We start from the raw sequence: 19,792 nt of genomic DNA, 5'->3' as shown, positions 1-19,792 counted from the left end.
GTGTGGGCTTACTCAAAATCTAAGTGGCACATGAAATTTGATGACCTAAGAAGGAAGGTAGGAGCAATTTCTACTACTTTTTATTCCCTTAGTCCTGAGTCAAATTGATCCTGGTTACAAATCATTCTTCAGGGTCTAAGCTTTGTATGTACAGTATGGTTCTCATAACGTCAATGTTAATATTAGAAAGTTGCCTACGTTTTAATGAATGCAGATAACTCTCCTAGGTTGGAATTTTCCTTCCAGTACCTTTTCTAGGGTTGGGTCCGTGGAAAGGTATTGTTTAAATTTGGTTTTGTCATGGAATATCTTGTTGATAAGCCAAGCTTTGTTGGCACCTATAGGAGACCTGCCCCCTTCTGAACAGAGGTGAAGGAGGGGTGGATTGGGTGGCAGGGCAGAGGGGATGAGTGGGGACAGTAGTGAGGGAAATGACGTTTCGATCATGATGTAAAATAAATTAAAATTTTAATCAATGAAAATACATTATAAAACCATGAAAACAATGGATAGAATTTTACAATATATTCTTATTTTCATAAGGAAAAACTAGCCCTATTATTAAAACACAATTTTCATGACTGAAAAAAAAGTTGGAATATTGGGTTCAGAACTTTTCACCAAACTGCTCAAATAGTCTTCTCACATGTTGAGTCACAAGAGGACATGATGCCTCAGCACGGCAGAATCCAATGCAGGTGGTCGTTCATTGCTATGATGTCCTAAGAACCTCGCAAGCTCCCCTGCCATCTTTTAGTTTCCAAATGGTTAAAAACTTTAGGATAGGAATGTGTGTAAGAAACCAAACTACAGACATAATCACTCTTACTTATTTTTAAATTTTTATTCTTTTTGTGTATGGGTAATTTTCCCAGCATGTATAACTGTGCATCACATGAGTGCCTGGTTTCCAGGGAGGCCAGAAGAGGGCATTGGATCCCCAATACCTGGAGTTTCCTACATGAGATGCCATGTGGGCATTGGAATCAAACTCAGGTCCTCTAAAATAACACCCGGTGGTCTTAATTGCTGAACCATCTCTCTAACCACATAACAACCTTTCAAAGTTAGCCAAAAACTGGGGGTGAGGGGCTAAAAATTGAACTCAGATCTCTGAATCTGATAGGCAAGTGTTTTGCCACCATGCTATTTATGTTCCTGACCTCTACTGCCCCCCATCCTTGTTTCTTCTCACCCCCAAGCAGGATTTTACTATGTGGTTGTGGCTGGCCTCAAAGTGGATCGCCTCCTGCCTCTGCCTCCTGAGTGCTAGGATTATAGACAGACACGTAGTATCACGACTAGACCTGCTTTTCACTTTTATTTAGCTAGGCGTCTACCGTCAGACACTGGAATGAGCACACAGAACCACCACACACTTTAGTCTCTGCATTTCCACAAGGAAACATGTAGGCTTCTTGGAGTCCATTGATAAATTTTCATACTGAAGATGCTTTCTTTTATTTCAACTGAGAAGTTAAAAAGTTTCAAGATGGAAACCATCTCCCACAGTGCTGGAAGCATTGGAAAGGAGATCCACTGTGGCAGGAATCGGTACTAGCAGGCCTGTCTAAAGAACCCAGGCTTCTCTGCACAACTGAGGAGCTGGCGACTCCTCAGAAGGAGGACATTGGACTCAGGTCATGCTCTCTTGGCTGTGTTTCCCGGTGCTTGGAGCGCTTGCAGTATTTGTACAATAGAAACACCAAGCTACAGACTCCAAGAAGCAGCAGAGCGAAGAGCACATACAACGCCGTCTGTGCTTCTGTGATGCCCAGCATCAGCCCCAGGAAGGGCACTTCTGTCTTCACAGGGCTGGCAGTGGGTTCAGCATCTAGGAGAGGACAGTGGGGATCAGGCTCTGGCACTGTTAGCTACCAGACTGTAACAGTTCCGGAAAGGTCCTGCTGAGTCTACAGTCCAGAGGCTGTTTAGTATCTCCTTCCCAAAAGAGGCTTCCACCAAAAGAGGCTAATTGCTGTGGTCCCCTTCACTGCTGTGTTGTTTCTGTGTTTGCCCATACCATTATTATCATGTACCAGCAGAGCATAACATTCAGGAGGCCTCTCTTTCCACTTTGTGCTCCTTGTACAGAACTCATGCCATAGTGCTTTTACTGACAGAACCATGAGCCACCTCAGTGTACCCCTCCCCACCCCCGCACTCACCCTTTCTTGCATTGACTCTAGTCTCATATAGATCAGAAAGTCCTCAAGCTAGCTAGGTAGCTATGGATGACCTTAAACTTCAATTCCACTGCCTCTACCACCTCGATGATCAGATTGCAGTACTGGCTACTATACTCTGTTTGTTTGGCGCTGGGTGGTATCATAGCCATGTAAGTACTGGTCATACTGTTTATACAATCCTTAAAGTGACCTAGAAACTACCTGGAAGTGTCTGTCCTTCTCATTGAAGGTGATGCAGCAACTTCAAGGTAGGACTGGAGGAATCTAGCTCTGCTCATTCTCACAGCAGGACCCAGTCTCTAGGGTAAGACAGGCTCTGGAGAGACCTGCAGCAGCCCAAAGGCACCTGGAGCACATGCTAATGAATGGAGGGGACAGAAGGGCAGGAGAAGGCCAGGAACTAGAGGAAGGTGGGTGGAAACAGCAGCTCCCCCTCACCCTTGACCCTGCAGTCCCTCCCAGGGCCACCTACCCTCTGGTTGCTGTAGACAAGGGTGAGGGCCTTGTGCAGGGTCAGGAAAGCCATTGCAGTGCACTATAGAGGCATAGAACTTGGCTGATGCCTTTGGGATCCTTGGCAGAGAAGGGTCTGAGCGGTTCACAAAGTTCAAACCAAACCTCTCTGTAAGGCCCGCAGCCCATTCGAAGTTGTCCAACACGCTCCAAACCGTGTATCCCCGAAGGTCCACCTTATCCTGCACAATGGCTGAAAAAGATGCCAGGTGTGAACACTCACATGAAGACCCTGTGTGCCAGGTCTCCTGAAGCCGAGCTCATAGTTGTCCCTACTGCTGTGCTTTGTAGAGTGTGAGTTCCAACTGTGAGGCCCTTCCTGTGTGCTAGCAGGTCCTCTACAGTGGACATGCGGGACCATTGGTATCTTTCTACAAAGGTTCAGTTCTGAATGGAGCTTGGATAGCCTGAGCTAACCCCACAGCTTTCTTCTGTAGCTCGGGGATTAGTCTGAGTCAGGACCTTGAAATACTCCTGGTGTAGGAGGTCCTTCTGCATTTGTGTTGGTTTCATTGGTTGAATAAAGAAGCTGCCTTGGCCTTTTGATAGGGCAGCCCTTAGGTTGGTGGAGTAGAAAGAACAGAATTCTGGGAGGAAGAAGACAGGCAGAGAGCCGCCTGCCATGAAGCTGCCAGGTCAGACATGCTCAAACTTTCCCAGTAAATCACAGCCTTGTGGTGACATGCAGATTATTAGAAATGGGTTGAATCAAGATGTGAAAGTTAGCCAATAAGAGGCTAGAGCTAATGGGCCAGGCAGAGATTTAATTAATACAGATTTCCGTGTGGTTATTTTGGGGGTTAAGCTAGCCAGGCTAGGAATGCAGTCCACTCATCCTACAACATATTCCTACCCATGGAGAGGCAAAAGTGTTTAGAAGCAAAAGATCTGAGCTATAATATAAGATATCCTGTCTGTTCCCTTGACTATAGGGAAGCCCGGGGTCTACATATATATCACACATATAGTTTGTAGTCTAGGCTTCCAGTCAAAGAGCCTCAGGGATTCCCAATTTTCTCCCTCCCAAGTGCTGGGATTACAAGCACCCACCACCACACCCAGCTTTCCACATGGTGTCTGGGATTGAACCCAGGGCTCACAGTTGTACAGGGAGCACTTTCCCACCTTAGCTACCACCCCAGTCCTCCTACCTTGCAAACAAACAGCCCTAGAGCCACCAGACAACTCTCATCTGCCCACAGAGGAAAGCAATGTGCAGAGACGCCAAACAGCAAGAAAGACTAAGGGCTTCAGGGGGAACTAACTCAGGCCAGTTCAGGAAAATGGGTTTACTTGCTGTCGGTAGGTGAGTCTAGGAAGGAAAGTTTCAGATTCTAGCCTCAAACAAATGCTCAAACTCCTCTGAACAAAGGGCCTTGTCCTTAGTGTCCCTGAGGTACCAGACTACCCTCCTGCAGACACTGGGGTCAGACAGTGAGGTGGGAGCTCTCACCTTTGAGGGCCGCATTGATGTAGCCGCGGAGGTAATAGATCCGGTCGGTATCATTGAGTTCTGGGTTCCCCCGTCTGGACACCCCATTCTCTGTGACATAAATTGGAGGGTTGTTGTATTCCTCCTTCAGCCAGTTCAAGATCCTCCGGAAGCCAAAAGGGGTCATCTTAAGCCAGGAGGAGCCAGAGACTGGCCAAGAGCTGTCTTGAATGGTAGCCACACCCCTGCAAGTTCACAAGGTAAAGAAGATGTCTTGTTTATAAGCCCAGAGGATGGCCTTGGTTGTGACATCTAACCTTCTGTGGGTCCTATTCACACAGGATTCCTCACATTAATTTAAATAGTTCCACAGGTCCCCAGCTCCTATCTCCTACTGAAAAGTAAATGCTACCACCAGAGAGTGGGTCCCCGTGCAATTGCTGTGATCTGAACTCAGGACCTCTGGAAGAGCAGCCAGTGTTCTTCACCACTAAACCCTCTCCCCAGCTTCATGTAAGAATATCTTATTTTCGGGCTGGAGAGATGGCTCAGTGGTTAAGAGCATTGCCTGCTCTTCCAAAGGTCCTGAGCTCAATTCCCGGCAACCACATGGTGGCTCACAACCATCTGTAATGAGGTCTGGTCCCCTCTTCTGGCCTGTAGGCATACATGGAGACAGAATATTGTATACACAATAAATAAATATTTTTTAAAAAAGAATATCTTATTCTCATTTCTCAGTGTTTCCTCCATGCATTTATACTGTTTATAAAGCACAGATATAATTGTTTGGCCTTTGTATTGAAAAACGAAGCCAAGGACATATATTAGGGAAAGCAGCTGGGAGATGCAACATCACATGGCTGTCACGTGCTGTAGCCATAAAGCAAATCCAGGTATACAGACCATCAGGTATGTTCTGAGGATGACAGACCTGAATCTACACTGGGAAAAGAGCACTTCCCTCCCCAGGTGCAGGACACCTTACCTGTCTTACCTGTCTGCATCAAAGGAAGAGATGTTAGCAGGATAGTCGAAGTTGTAGGCCAGGACAGTGGTGTAGTGGTTGAACCCGAAAAAGTCAAAGGTGCCGTTGATCCTCTTCTTCTCGCTCTCTGTAAATTCAGGAAGCCTGGGAAGAGGGAGTCATTAGGGGAAGAATCAGGAGGAATCACACTTTGAGGAGAGACTGTCTGGACACGATAGGGGCACTCGGAACTCCAGACACGTGGTTATGACTAGAGCAGCTCCCACAAAGGGAAGCTCTTCAGGTGATGCTCCTGCCTGCTGCTACATCCCTTCTGCTCCCCAAAGAGCCACTCTGCACACTGGTCTCACTGTCCTGGGTATGCTACCTGCGTCCCCCACTCCCGTCCATTACCTTCAGACATTCTGAGTTTTATTATGTAAGATAGGTTTGACAACCAAGCCTGAATCTGAAGTAATTTCTTCTAACTATTCCTTTATGCTCTTAATTTAGTCTTTGTCATACGTGTCCTCCCAGCTCACACTTGGCTCCTCTCTTTTCCTGGGCTTGCTTCATTCAGGAGCCCTCTGCTGTCTGTCCTTACTAATGGGGAGTTCTGAGAACTGAATGTTGGATTGTGGACTTCCGTGTCTGATTGATTATTTCACTGACCTGTGATCTCAACCCCTGCTTCTCTCTCTGGAGTCTGTAATGGCCCCTCAGCTGTGGCCTCAAGGCCATGTCCCTGTCCAGCTTCCCTGTGGCCCTGCCCTGCAGCAGGCTCCTCTCAGCTCTGCTGTATGTATTCTGCTTAGTCTTCCTCTGCCTGTACCAGTAGTTCCGAGACACAGGGAGTTCTGCCCTTCCAAGGTTTTGTGGTTTTTTTTGGGGGGGGGGGATGCTTGCGCGGGCATGCATGGTTTTTTAAGACAGGGTGTCTCTTGCCCTCTTTTTCCAGGGTTTCTTAATCACTCTCAATCACTCTTGCCCTGACTTTTACTATTCTTTTTAATAATAAGAGCACCTTTGAAGCCTTAACTTCTAGTTTCTGCTCCCAGGAAGAGAGCAGAGCAGGGAAGCAGGGATGCTCTGTTGTACACCACTCCCATCTGCTGGCCGAGTGACAAAAAGCACGTGCCTGACAGTCCCCAAGCAATGGCTTTCTCTCAAGAGCAGGGCGAACTAGGCAACTCGTTCTTGAGCAAGGCAGTGGGGTTACTTAGGACCACGTACTCTTGGGACAGTTTCCATGGCTACCCTGGAGAACAATAACATTAATATTGACTGTCTCATCAGGCACATTCCCGGGTCAAGCTTGAGCTTAGTTTTCTTTTATTTTAATTTAAAAAATTTCTTTCTCGGGCTCGAGAAAAGTCTTAGAGGTGAAGAGCATGGGCTGCTATATCTGAAGTCCTGAGTTCAATTCCCAGCAACCACATGGTGGCTCACAACCATCTAGAATGAGATCTGGTGCTCTCTTCTAGTGTGTACGTATGTATGCATACAGAACACTGAATATATACTAAATGAAATGATAGCTTTTTAAAAAGAATTGTTTCTCCCACAATATGTTTTAAATAGATTTTTCCTTCCTCGATCTATACCCAGATCCTGTCCACCACCCTGTTCACCCAATTTTGTTTTTTTCTCTCTCAATCAAAAACAAAAATAAAACAAAACAAACAAAAAACCCAAACATAGATCAGTGGCTCACTCAGTCTCATCAGAAGATTGTCTTATGAAGTAGATGGGAATTAACAAAGAGCCACAATTGAACAAAACACAGAGTGGGAGACTTTGGAGCACTCTATCCTAAATGGTGTCTTCCTCAAACCTGCCTTCTATGTGCAGAAGAGGAGGTGGGAAGACTGTAAGAGTCAGAGGTGATGGGTGACCCTAAGTGTCTTCCTGAGTTTTACAGATGCTATCACATGCCATCTTCATAGCAAGAACACGAGTTCTAGGCACAGGGCCCTTCCTGGCACTGACACTCACACCGTTCAATCACCGCTGAGGACACAGCACTGACCTTGACTTGTTGAGGCCCTCCGCCAGGCTCCTTTCAAGGACCCGTGTCTTCATCACCTCCGGGTAATCTCCGCTTTTGAAGATGGGGTGTGCAAACCAGGCTCCCATGAACTGTGTGAGGGTAAATCACTGTTGAAACTGACATGGGCACCAGCAGGCTAGGGGAGGCTGTACCATCGGGGTCACTCTCTCCCTCCTGTCAGGGCTCTTCACTGTTCCCTGCTGGCCTCTGCTTACTATACTACAGACTTCCAGGGGCTGTATAAGCACATCACTGTTCTGAGAATTAGAAACTAGGGGCGCTGGAGTTCCTCAGAATTTAAGGAACTCTTGGCACCCAGAGGTGATGGCTACAGCCTCCTCTATAACCTACTATAGGGAAAGCAGGGGGTTAGAGTGGAGGAAGTTACCATCAAGTCAGTGCTGCATCCAGTGAGGCCTACACATGACAGGGTCTCACTGTAGCACAGGCAAGCCCCAGACTTGCTATGTAGCCAAGGATGCCCGTGAACTCCCGATCCTCCTACTTATGCAGAGCTGACGACAGAACCTCAGGCTCCATGCCTGCTAAGCAAGCACTCAACCAATGAGTTTTCTTGTTAAATTATCATCACCACTAGCTGTGGAGGTGGTGTTGGTGGCGGTGGAGGTGGCAGCAGCAGCTGTGGTGTGTGCATCTGTGTGTATGAGGTGGAGTGGGGGGCGGTGCCATGGTGGACAAATGGAGGTCAGAAGACAACTCTGTGGAGTTTCTCCTCTTCATCCTTCCTTCTTTTTAAATTTATTTGTATTTTATTTTCATTCGTTTTGCCTGCATGTATGTCTGTGTGAGGGTGTCAGACCCCAAGAACAGGAATTACAGACACTTGTGAGCTGCCATGTGGTTACTGGAATTGATCCTGGGTCCTCTGGCACAGAAGACAGAGCTCTTATTTGATGAGTATTTTTCCAGCCCTACAGAAAAACTGATATTTTTCCAGATTTTTTAAATGTGTATGAGTACTCAGTCTGCATGTATTTCTTTATGCGAGAAGAGGGCAGCAGATCACACTATAGAAGGTTGCAAACCACCATGCCGTTCCTGGGAATTGAATTTAGGAACTCTAGCAGAATAGTCTAGTGGCCGTAATGGTAAGCCATCTCTCCAGCCGCATCTCCTTCATATTTACATGGGTCCTGAAGATAGAATTTATGTCAACAAGTTTGGATTGGCAAGGACCTTCAGTCACAGAGTCATCTTGCCAACCCATAGACAATTATTTTAAGACTAAAAACTCAGTCACTCACTGGAGAGAAGGTACAATTGTCAATGAAAGTTGATGCTCTCCAAAGGACCCAAGTTTGGTTCCCAGTAGCCTAGTCATGTGGTTTGCAATCATTCCCAAATATTTGATGTCCTTTTCTAAACTCCACACGCTCCTGCACACCCAGTCACGCATGCATACACAGAATTAAAAGTAAAATAAATCGGTGGTAGTGGTGCAAACCTTTAATTCCAGCACTCTGGAAGCAGAGGCCGATGGATTGCTGTGAATTCAAGTTAGCCTGGTCTACAAATTGAGTTCCAAGATAGGCGGGACTACACACAGAAAATGTCTTCAAAAACTAAATAAATAATTTTTTTTAAAAAACCTCTGTCTTTTATAACTCATCCCCTTTGCTACAGCAAATCTCTAAGTAAGAAACATTTAGTTCACAAATGAAAGACCTGAAGAACAAAACAGTTAAGTGTTACCCACAAGCACAGAATCAAGTAAGAGCAAAACTGGCTTAGATCTAAACTTTTGATTCCTGGTCTCCATCTACTTCTTTCAGAGCACAGTGGGAGAGAAGAGAGCCAAGAAGAGATGGTACCCAGAGGACACACCTGGACGTTCCTCCTGGCAGCCTCCACGTCCTCCTGCTTGGAGGGATCCCTGGGCTCAGCCCAGTCACAGTTGATGGTGATGGAAATCACGCCTCCCTGGCTGGCACGGTACTTGTCATTGTAGAGATGCCAAGCCTCAGCGTGAGCCTTTATTAGGTTGTGGCCGACAGTGTATGGAGCCGTGCCAGGCCTGGAGGAGATTCCTGGAAACACACACAGGAATGTCAGCAGAAAACACCGTCCTCCCTGTGTATGGGAAGAGGGGTTTGACACCTGGGAGACTGGCACTCCAATCCCACATCTCCTTCCTACTGGAGGGCAGACAGTAGTCAGCCTCATAGTGCCTTTCCCAGGAGAACAGGCAGCAAAGAGTGCTTGTAAGAAGGGAATGGATTGTTTGTGGGCAGCAGCCAGCAGCACTCTGGCTGAGAGAAGGTACTTGATCTATGGTGGCTTATGTCCCCTCCTCTGGTGGGACTTCTACTATGACGTATGCTCAGTAGACATCCTAGAACTCTAGGGGACACCATGAAGTCAGGACTGGAGGACACACCCAAGGGCGACAATAGCCACATCAGGAGAACAAGTGCTCAAATCAAAGTGCCAACTAGAGCCACAGAAGATGCCTCTATCTGTGATTTGAGAAATACCTCCCAATCCATTTCAAGTTTAGTGTGTGTGTGCAGGAGCAAGTGTGTGCAGGAGCAAGTGTGTGCAGGAGCAAGTGTGTGCAGGAGCATGTGCTGACATGTGTGAGTGTAGGTGGAGGCCAGAGGACAGCCTTAGGTATCATCACAGAGAGACCATCTACTTTTCTGTGACAGGATCACTTGTGGACCTAAACTAGGCTAAACTGAGGGACATGGGAACCCCAGAGGGTCACCTGACTCTGCCTTCTCAGGGTTAGGGTTACAAATGTGTCACCTTAACTGGTTTTACTGTTTGTTTTGTGTTTTGCATGGATTCTGGGAAGAGAATTCAGACCAGACTTGCATGGGAAGTCTTTACCAACTGAGCTCTCTTCCAACACCTGTAGAAGTGGGGACTCCAAAACACTGCCTGGCCATGACTTCTCATGTGAGCAGGATCCCAGGGCTTTACTGTGCTAAGAATATCATGAGCTAAGCAGCTGAAATGTTGGACTTAGGACATTTACCTGGAGCATGCACCCCACTGGCATAGCCATGAGTAGCAAAGACAGAGGGCTCATTCAGTGTGATCCAAAACTTCACCTTGTCCCCCAGCCTCTCGAAGAGCACATCTGCATACTCCTTAAACCGCTGCACAATTGTCTCATTCTCCCAGCCCCCGAAGTCATGTAGTGCCTGGGGCAGGTCCCAATGAAATAGTGTCACCTGCGGGGAAGCCAGATCAATGTTGAATCCACCATCTCCTCAGGAAGCCAGCGACATGAGACATGCAAGGACACTCACACGGAAAGGTTCAGGGAGTTCTGAACATTCTCCACGACAGAGAAGAAAACATTTCAGTCTCTAACTCTGCACCATGTGAATCTATGGACAATTCAAAACCCAAGTTACAAAACCATTTAGGTGCTTGGGTGATGGCTCAGTAGGTGCCTGCCACCAAACCTGATGACCTAGGTTCAAACTCCAGAATCCACACGGGGGAAGGAAAGTGGTCACTCCTATATAGATTTTCTCTGATACACACACACACACACACACACACAGCACGGTGGTGCACACCTGAAAGTCTAGACTATAAGGTGTGGGATACAGAACAGAAGTTCAAGAACATCTCCAGCTACATAAGGAGTAAGAGGTCTGCAGGGATATTGGAGGCTTTTTCTCAAATGTAGATAAATAGATAAATAAATACATAAGACCCTATTTGATAAATAAATAAATATGAACAGCAGGCAGCACACTTTAAAAATATATAGAGTAAATGAATAAAATAAAATCCAAGCACTTGTTTGTATAATAAATGGGTTCCTCTGACCCACTGCCTCCAGGGACCACCCTCACCTGTGGTGTGATGCCAGCAGCCAGCAGTGCATCTATCAATCGAACATAGTAGTTGAGGCCAGCTTCATTGATGAACCTGGTGGTTCCGTCTGGGAGGACTCGAGGCCAGGAGATGGAGAATCGATAGTGGGACACACCCAGGTTCTGAAGGGCCACCACGTCCTCAGCAATCTTGTGGTAACTGTCACAATTCAAATTGCCATTGTCGTCATTCTCAATCTTCAATGGTGTGTGGGAAAATGTGTCCCAAATACTGAGTCCTTTGCCATCTTCTCTCCAGGCACCTTCGATCTCAAGATGACAAGAGGTGGTCTAAGCCATCTGACCAAATACATTCCCTTCTGCAGCTCCCTGGGGAGCCTTCTCTGCACACCCTGCCGCCAGTTACTAAAGTTGCCCTGCACATATGGCAGCATCACACTGCACTCTGCTACCGTGATGGTTTCCCATTTCCACATGCGGTGTAGGCACGTGTGTGTGTGTGTGTGTGTGTGTGTGTGTGTGTGTGTGTGTGCCTGAGTGCATGCATGTTTGTTTGTGTGTGTGTGTGTGTGTGTGTGTGTGTGTGTGTGCGCGCACACGCACACACTGACCCATGCATGTAAAGAGAGACAGAAACAGAGAGCTTCACACAGCCTAGGCTGGCTTTGAGCTCTCAGGTAACAAAGGAACCGAGTACTCTACTGAGTCACATTCCCAGTTCCAGAATGGGTATCGCATTTTAGTTTCCCAATTAATGCTGGCAGTGGGGTCTGGCATATGGTGGGTACTCACCAAAGGTGCTGCGTGAACAATTTCACATCCCCTATCACCTCTAAGTACAGTCAAGAAAACTGCAAGGATACTGGTGTGGAAAGTATTTGTAGTCCAGACATACATGGCTGTTTCTATGCCTTCCTCCTCCTCTCTAACTCTCTTCCAATAAGACTTTGGAGGACGCCCATCTGTGGTGTTCAGTGGGTAGATAGGTACCACCTTTGTAATTCACTTTCAAACATTTCAGCAAATATGGTGGGACAGCAAATACGGTGTCACAGCTGAGATGGTGCTGGCATTCTAGCCAATAATGAACATCCAGTGCTGGCTGGGAGAGGGCGGAGTGGAGCCAGCAGGAAACAGCCATAGGAACCATGTGTGTGGAGGTGGAAGAGGCCAGGACCAAAGGGACTAGCCTAGGCTGCCAGGAGCTAGATTTATATATATCCATTAGTGTAGAGAGTTATTCACAGGAGAAAGGAGATGCAAATATGGAAAATGAAAGGGCTAGCATTTCCTTATAGATTTGAACTGGACGTATGGATATGAACTCACGACTTTAAATATACAAAGTGTGGGGTTGGGGGATGTGACTAAGTTAGAAAAGGCATTGATTGCCATACATGAGGCCCTGGGCTCCATCCCCGGCACTGCATATGCTGAGAGTATTTAGGCATGCTAGTAAGCCTGATATTTGAACAGTAGAGGCAGGAGGGTCAGAAGTTCAAGATCATCTTGGGCTACAGAGTGAGTTGGTTTACATAAAACCCTGTCTCCTGTATAATTAATTAAGGAATGCAAAGTGGGAAGGGTCAAGGGTAAAATGACAGAAAATATGTGTGGGTCCATCCATGTGCTGTGCAGTTCCGACTGCTGAGAGGACCTACAAGTTGGAACAATCCAGGGGCAGAGAGGACACCAGAGAGGACGACAATTGTTGGCTGCTGTGTAAAACAGCTGGGTCTCACCAGAGAAATGGCCGCTTAACAGCTGGGGAGGAAGAGGAACAGAGGAGCCCACTGTGCCCGAAGGGATAGGAAGTCAGACTGGGGTGAGACTCAACTGGTCGAGGCTTTTCTAGCATGCGTGGACCCCAGGCTATCCCATCCCCGCACTGAGAAACCAGGCCTAGCGCTGCACACCTGTAACCCCAGCATTCGAGGAAATGGAGGCAGAATGGTCAAGAATCCAAGAATATGGGCTGCACAGTAATTCAATGCCAGCCTGATCTGTATGAGACCCTGTCTAGAAAAAAAAAATGGAAAAAGTGGAGGAGGAAGAGAAGAAGAGGATGAAGAAAGGCGGAGCCCCACGCCCGCTGATGGGTCACCATGCCTGCACTGAGCACACCCCTTGCCCTCTCTCTTTCATCTTTCCTCTTCCTGAGGAAAGGGAATCACGGCACCATATGTTCTGTGTTTACCTTCCTGGTCATGAACTCAGTAGCAGCCCCAGGTCAGAGCATCAGAAAATGCCCAGATTGACCCCAGCACCAGTTAGGTCAGCTGACGCACAGATGGAGCCTCCAGGGAGATTACACGTTTGCATGCTCTTCCTGAACCTTCTGTCATGGCTCTACCTGATCCATCTGGCCCTTCAAATGTCCATCTCAGTCCTTCACAAGATCTACAGACACCTAGGAAACACATGTCTGGCCAATCTATAAAGAAGTTTCTAGACTGAATTAACTAAGGAAAGAAAAATCACCCTTAATGTGGGCAATTACCGTTCAGTGGCTGAAATTTACCGAATAAAACCGAGAAATTGAGCTGAGCACCAGAACCCACGTCTCTCTGCTTCCTGACTGAAGATGCCATGTGACCAGCTGCCTCACCTGGCTGCTGTCAGGACTTCTCCTCATCCTTAAACTGTGAACCTGAAATTCTCCCTTCCCTCCATAAGTGGCCTGTGTCAGGTATCTTACCACAGCTACTAGACAAGTAACAAGCCAACCTTACCCACAGGGATCTAACTGACTTTGGGGTCTGAGGACCTGGATCCTCACGCACACGCACACTCATCTGCGCAGGTTTGCTAGTGGCTCTGGCTTGTGTGCTTCCAGTCCTGTGCACATGCTTGGGCCCAGCAGCCTGTAGGAAAGTGAGCTCATGGCTCCACACTCCTCACCTGATATGCAGCAGAAGCCGCACTCCAGATGAAGCCCTTGGGGAACTCTCCATACAGGAACTCGTCCTCCTTGACCAGGGGCATGCCATTGTTGGTAATGACCTCTGTGTAGTATCTGGCTGAGGCTCTTGCTGTTCGAGGCCTGGTCACATTGTCAAAGTCAACATGATACAGTCCAAACTTGACCGTGTAGCCTGACAGCCACTCGAAGTTGTCCATCAGCGACCAGGCAAAATACCCTCGAAGGTCCACACCATCCAGCCTGTAGGCTAGGATATGCCAAAGAGAGGAGAAGAAAGCTTTAGCCAGTAGGCAGGGCTCTCGAGAAGCCCGGTCCTGTGCTGGTACTGGACTCCAGGCTATGCCCTATGCTAAACCATGCACGCGTGCAGTCACATGCTTCCTGAGAGTGGAACATGTCACCTCATCACTCGTACTTTTTGCTTTTTATTGTTTTGCTTTTGTCTTTTGTGGGTTTTTTTTTTCCAGACAAGGTTTATCTGTGAAACCCTGGCTGTCCTGGAACACACTTTGCAGACCAGACTGGCCTCGTACTCAGAGTTCACCGAGCTCTTCATCCCTAGCCGCACAATTAAATCGTACACCACCACCACCACCAGTTTTCAATCTTACTTTTCCTGGCCTGAATGACCTTACAGCAAGTGTTATTTGTTAAGGTAAAGGGATAAGCCTCAAATTCAAGGGCCTCAGCCCGCTTTGCTGGTAAGCACACAAGTGTGAATTTCTTGATATCATGTGAAACATTTTGAGACAGATCCCAGGTAGCGCAGGCTGGTCTTGCACTCACTCTACAGTCAAGAATAAACTTGGATTATTTTCTGCTCCTCCTGCCCCTACTGCTCCAGTGTGGGATTGCAGGTGTGTACCTTGCCCACTCTAGGGCTGGGAGTGCAGCCTGGGGCTGTGTATTCTGGGCAAGCAGTTTACTAACTGAGCTTCATCCCCTGCTCTAGAAGTGGGAACTTTACCTTTTTATGTAAATCTCTGTGTGTGTATGAGTGAGCAAGTGTGTGTGTGTGTGTTTGTGTTTGCGTGTGTAGGCTAGAACACAACCTCAGACATTATTTCTTGGGCATCACTCACTTTTCTTTTTCAAAGCCTCTCAGTTGACCTGGAGCTCACCAAGTGGGCCAGGCTGGTGGGCCAGAGAGCGCCAAGAATGCACCTTTCTGCTTCCTCGGCACACAGATTACAAATGTACCAAGCCTGATGTTTCCCTAGAAAATGGACTCTGATCCCTATGCTTGCAGACAACACTTTACTGAGCCCTAGCCCAAGACCAAAAGAGAGATGTTCAGAGTGCTTGCCAGAGCATGGGACACATGACAGACCGAGGACAGGGAAACTGGACACAAGAGAGGCACAGGACAGCGAGAATGGAGGTTTAGTGAGAGCGGCTGCAGCCTCATGTACCTTTCAGAGCCTCGTTGATATAGGTTTTGTGGTAGAATATCCTGTCAGTGTCATCCAGCGAGGGGTCGTCCAGGCCGTTTCCATTCTCCGAGATGTAAATGGGAATGTCGCCATACTCTCCCTTGATCCAGTTCAGCAGCCTCCGCATCCCCCAGGGCACGGCTGAGAACATTGACGGGGAGGTCAACGAAGAGTCCATATTGCTGACCGTGAGCTCGCGGTCATCATAATAGCTGGGTGGGGTCAGCCTTGGAGTGCTGTGCTGCACAAACACGGACGAGTAGGTGTTGAGGCAGAAGACATCGGCGGTGCCCCTGATGTACGCCTTCTCCTCCTCTGTGAAGCTGGGCAGGCGGGAGCCCGCCAGGTGCTGCAGTTCACTCCTGTTCCCCACGTTCCATTTCATGACATCTGGATAGTCCCCGTTTCTAAAAATGGGGTGGGCAAACCAGCCCAGGGAAAACTGCAGCATCCGGTCGGCAGCTTCCACATCTCTTAGGACTCCTGGGTCTTTGGGTTCCACCCAGTGAGCGTTGAGGCTCAGTGAGATGACCCCCTTCTGCTCCTGCCTGTATTTCTCATCATAAGTATGGTAGACTCTAGCATGAGCCTTGAGGATGACGTGGCTGACCCTGTAAGGTGCCCAGCCCGGGTCCTGCACATTTGGGGGAAACTCCCCGGAACCATAGCCAGACAGCGACACTAAATAGGGCTCATTAAAGGTCATCCAGAATTTGACTCTGTCACCAAAGGTCTTAAAACAGAAGTCAGCATAGCTGTCAAACAACTCGATCAAAGAAGGGTTCTCCCAACCTCCAATATCCTGGAGGGCCTGGGGCAGGTCCCAGTGAAACAGTGTCACCATGGGGAGGATGTTGCTCTGCACCAAGCCGTCAATCAGACTGTTGTAATAATCGACACCGGGCCTGTTGAGGGAACTGTTTCTTCCCGTTGGGAAAATCCGAGGCCAGGAGATAGAGAACCTATAGGCCTTGACCTTCAGGGCGCGAAGAATGTTCAGATCGGCTTCCAGTTGGTGATAGCTGTCACAAGCTATGTCTGCGGTGGCATTGTCTTTCACGGTGCTCCCTGTGCTGTGGGTGAAGTTGTCCCAGATGCTGGGCCCTTTGCCATCCTCATCCCAACCTCCTTCGATCTGAAAGGCCGAGGTGGACACGCCCCACAGGAAGTCATCCCTGAATGTGCCATGATAGAACAAGTCTCTCTCAAACTTGGGCTGGTTGGAGAACTTCTCCCACACGATTTTAGCCTGGGAGGGCACCTCAGATGGGGAGTTGTAGAAGGTTGTGACTCTGGAAGAAAAGTCTGCTTTCACAGGCACTGGGGTTCTTCTCAGCTCTTTAGCAGGGAAACCATTCTTTTCAATGATGCCAGTGAAGAAGTGGGCAGATCTCCTGGCAGTTCTCGGTCTGCTGCTGTCACTGAAGTTGACACGGTACAGCCCGAACCTCTGGCTGTACCCTGGGGGTCCTTCGAAGCCATCAATGAGGGAACGAGCAATGTATGCACGGACATCCACCAAATCCTCCTTGACAGCTGTAAAGAGAAAACAAAGTCAGTCCTGTGTGAGTGCGTGCGTGTGTGATGTGCGTGTGTGTGTGTGTCTGTGTGTGTGCGTGTGTGTGTGTGAATGCATGGGAAAGCCAGAAGACAACCTCATTTGTTGTTCCTTAGGATGCCATCCCCCTTTAGTTTTCCTTACTCTTTTTTAATTTGAAAATCTTTTTATGTGCATGGGTGTTTTCCCTGCATGTATGTCTGTGCACCACATGTATGTAGTGCATGCAGAGGCTGGAAAGGAGCATCAGATCCCATGGGGTAGAGTTTCAGAGGGGTGTGAGCTGCTGTGTTGGAACTGGGACTTGAACTCATGTTCTCCAGAAAAGCAGCCTGTTCTGCGATATTTTTACTCTTTTGTCTTTGGGGACCACTAGCAAATCCTCCATGTAAATCACACATGAGACTTATACTTAGTTATGAATGCCCAACTTTGGCTTGTATCTAGCCAGTTTTTCTTAAATTATCCCAAATACCTTTTCCCTCAGGCTTTTTCCTTTGCTTACTTCTGTATATCTTCCTTTCCGCTGTGACTGGCCGTATTCCTGGGTCGCTGGAGCCCTGTGTCCTCCACTCTTTGTTCTATTGCTTCTTGCTCTCTCTCTCCTCATTTCCCCTTCTATTTATCCTCTCTGCCTGCCAGCCCTGCCTATCATTGCTCCTGCCACCCAATTGGCCATTCAGCTCTTTATTAGACCATCAGGTGTTTTAGACAGGCAAAGAATCACAGCTTAACAGGGTTAAACAAATGCAGCATAAACCAAAGTCACACACCTTAAAATAGTAATTCCCAACATTGCCAGTGCTCTTAACTGCTGAGCCATTTCTCCAACTGCCACCACCCACCACAACCCCAGCCTGAGTTCATACACATTACAAAAATAATAACAAGGTGGCCAAGGCTGACTTCAAACTCTGTGGAGCTGAGGATAAACGCGCACCCCTGACCCCACGGCCTCCACCTCCTGAGCACTGGTGTCACAGGCACACACTCCCTCGTTGACACAGTGCTGGGGATGGAACCCACGACGGTCAGAATGGTAGGAAAGAACTCTACCAAGTACATCCTGGGCCTATTTAATTATTTTTATGACAAGCTCTCATTAAGTATTCCAGGATGACTTTGAACTCTCAATCCTTCTGCCTCTGATTCCAACTGTTGGGGATAAAGGGTTGCACCACCAGGCCTAGAGACACGTGTCCCTAATAGGAAAGATCACACGAAGATGGAGGCATGGACTGGCGTGAAGCCGACCTCCCCACTCTCCATATATAGACTGTGGCTGGAGAAGATATGGAAGACTGGGCTAGGCTATTAACCCCGTCTTCTCAGATGGCCGAGTCTCTGAAGACAGCATCCCTGTCCCTGCTCACTGGCTTCTGTGAGTGACAGCCATCATGAACTGATCTATGTTAGTGACCCATGTGCTGAAAACCACTTGCCCTCCTTTTCCACTTAAAGAAGACACATTGGGTCCAACTGAGCATGTATGCACAGCTCACTTGCAGAACAGGGAGGTCAATGCAGACTGGATAGCAGCTGAGGGAGATGGGGCTCAAAGGGGGCAGCGCACTGAGGGGAGTCGTCAGTGGGTTAGGGTCCTGTCCTAAGCGTCAGTCCCACTGTGGACTGAGTCTCCTAAGAAAAGATGACATTACTCAACTACATCTTTACTGTCTTATGCACTTCCAGGCTCCTCATGCTGTCAATAAACACTGATTAATGAAGAGCTCAAGAATACCAGACTGGAGAGGCTGAAATGGATTAGTGAGTATAGGCTCTTGTTGAGCAAGCCTGAAGGCCTGAGTTCAGTCTCTGGTCTGCCCCCTTAAACACTGTGAAGACTTGGGGAAGAGCCGCCCCTCCCACCCCCCACCCGGACCTTCTTACCCTTGAGCACCTCGTTGATGTACAGGTTGAAGTAGTTCACTCTCACTGAGTCGTCAAGGAGATCCTCTCCTTCCCCTACGGGCATGCCATTCCCAGCCAAGAAGATGGGAACTTTTTCTTTCGTGTATTCCATGGAAGCAAACCGAAGCAGCCTCCTTAGGCCCCAGGGCACCACCCGGATCCAGGGAGATGCAGTCTGGGGCCACGTGGGGTCTACGTGCTGGGAGAAGCCTCCGATGTTATCATAGCTGGGGCTGCAGCTCAGCTGGGCAGCGCTGCTGACCAGCCGGGATGTGTAGTGAGACAGACCAAGGAAGTCCGCAGAGCCTTTCAGGAGCTGCTGCTCCGCTGCAGTGAACTCTGGGAGTTGGGCCAGAGGACCCCCACACTGCTGGTTTACCTGCTGGATCTGGGCCCGGAGGGTGGTGGGGTAGTTCCCATCCACAAAGATGGGGTGAGCGAACCAGCCCAGCATGAAGTGCAGGAAGCGCTCAGCGGCAGCAAGGTCCTGGGGACTCTCCCCATCCAGGGGCTCTGCCCAGTCTGAATTGAGCACGATGCCCACGCGGCCCTGCTGCTGTTGGCGATGGTGAAGGTCGTAGTGATGCCAAGTTCTGGCGTGCGCCTTGAGGATCAAGTGAGCCACCTCGGGAGGAAAGGAGGACGAAAATAATGTCAACAGTGGCACCAGCTAGTCAGTAGTGTCACCAAGTTCCTGCTGACGTCAGCAGAACCAGCCATGGGTCTGGGACGTGGCTGGATTGTTAGACAGACTCATAGTCACAGAACCCGGGGCTCCATTTCCTGCACTAATGAACTTGGCATGGTGGTGCAAGCCTGTATTGGCAGAACTCGGGAAGTGGAGCAGGAGGATTGCTGGTTCATCCTTGTCTGCATAGCACGTTCAAGGCCATGTCTTCTCGGCTGTGTAGAGCTACAGCTTAGAACCATCAGGCAAAGGGACCCTTCCTTCCCCAAGTGCTTTTTGTGGTGGTGTTCTTTGTATTTCAAGACTGGGT

The 19,792-nt window shown here is 48.4% G+C and overlaps 1 protein-coding gene across 1 annotated transcript in view; it reads right to left on the bottom strand.

Annotated features, from left to right (window-relative positions):
• Positions 1-344: 344 nt before the first annotated feature.
• LOC148122157 (lactase/phlorizin hydrolase-like) overlaps positions 345-19,792 on the bottom strand; it is a 35,310-nt gene continuing 15,862 nt past the window's right edge. The window contains exons 7-17 of the mRNA XM_087906567.1: positions 18,774-19,419; positions 15,305-16,861; positions 13,871-14,139; positions 10,988-11,278; positions 10,153-10,351; positions 8,997-9,199; positions 7,131-7,240; positions 5,132-5,266; positions 4,156-4,379; positions 2,662-2,895; positions 345-1,834 (exon numbers count right to left, since the gene is read on the bottom strand). Coding sequence (XP_087762693.1) covers positions 1,617-1,834; positions 2,662-2,895; positions 4,156-4,379; positions 5,132-5,266; positions 7,131-7,240; positions 8,997-9,199; positions 10,153-10,351; positions 10,988-11,278; positions 13,871-14,139; positions 15,305-16,861; positions 18,774-19,419 — 4,086 coding nt within the window. The 3' untranslated portion in view covers positions 345-1,616. The remainder of the gene's footprint in view (positions 1,835-2,661; positions 2,896-4,155; positions 4,380-5,131; positions 5,267-7,130; positions 7,241-8,996; positions 9,200-10,152; positions 10,352-10,987; positions 11,279-13,870; positions 14,140-15,304; positions 16,862-18,773; positions 19,420-19,792) is intronic.

Source organism: Myodes glareolus, chromosome 5, assembly GCF_982192425.1.
Source record: "Myodes glareolus chromosome 5, mMyoGla1.1, whole genome shotgun sequence".
Classification (NCBI taxonomy): Eukaryota; Metazoa; Chordata; class Mammalia; order Rodentia; family Cricetidae; genus Myodes; species Myodes glareolus.
This window is presented reverse-complemented; position numbering and strand designations above follow the sequence as displayed.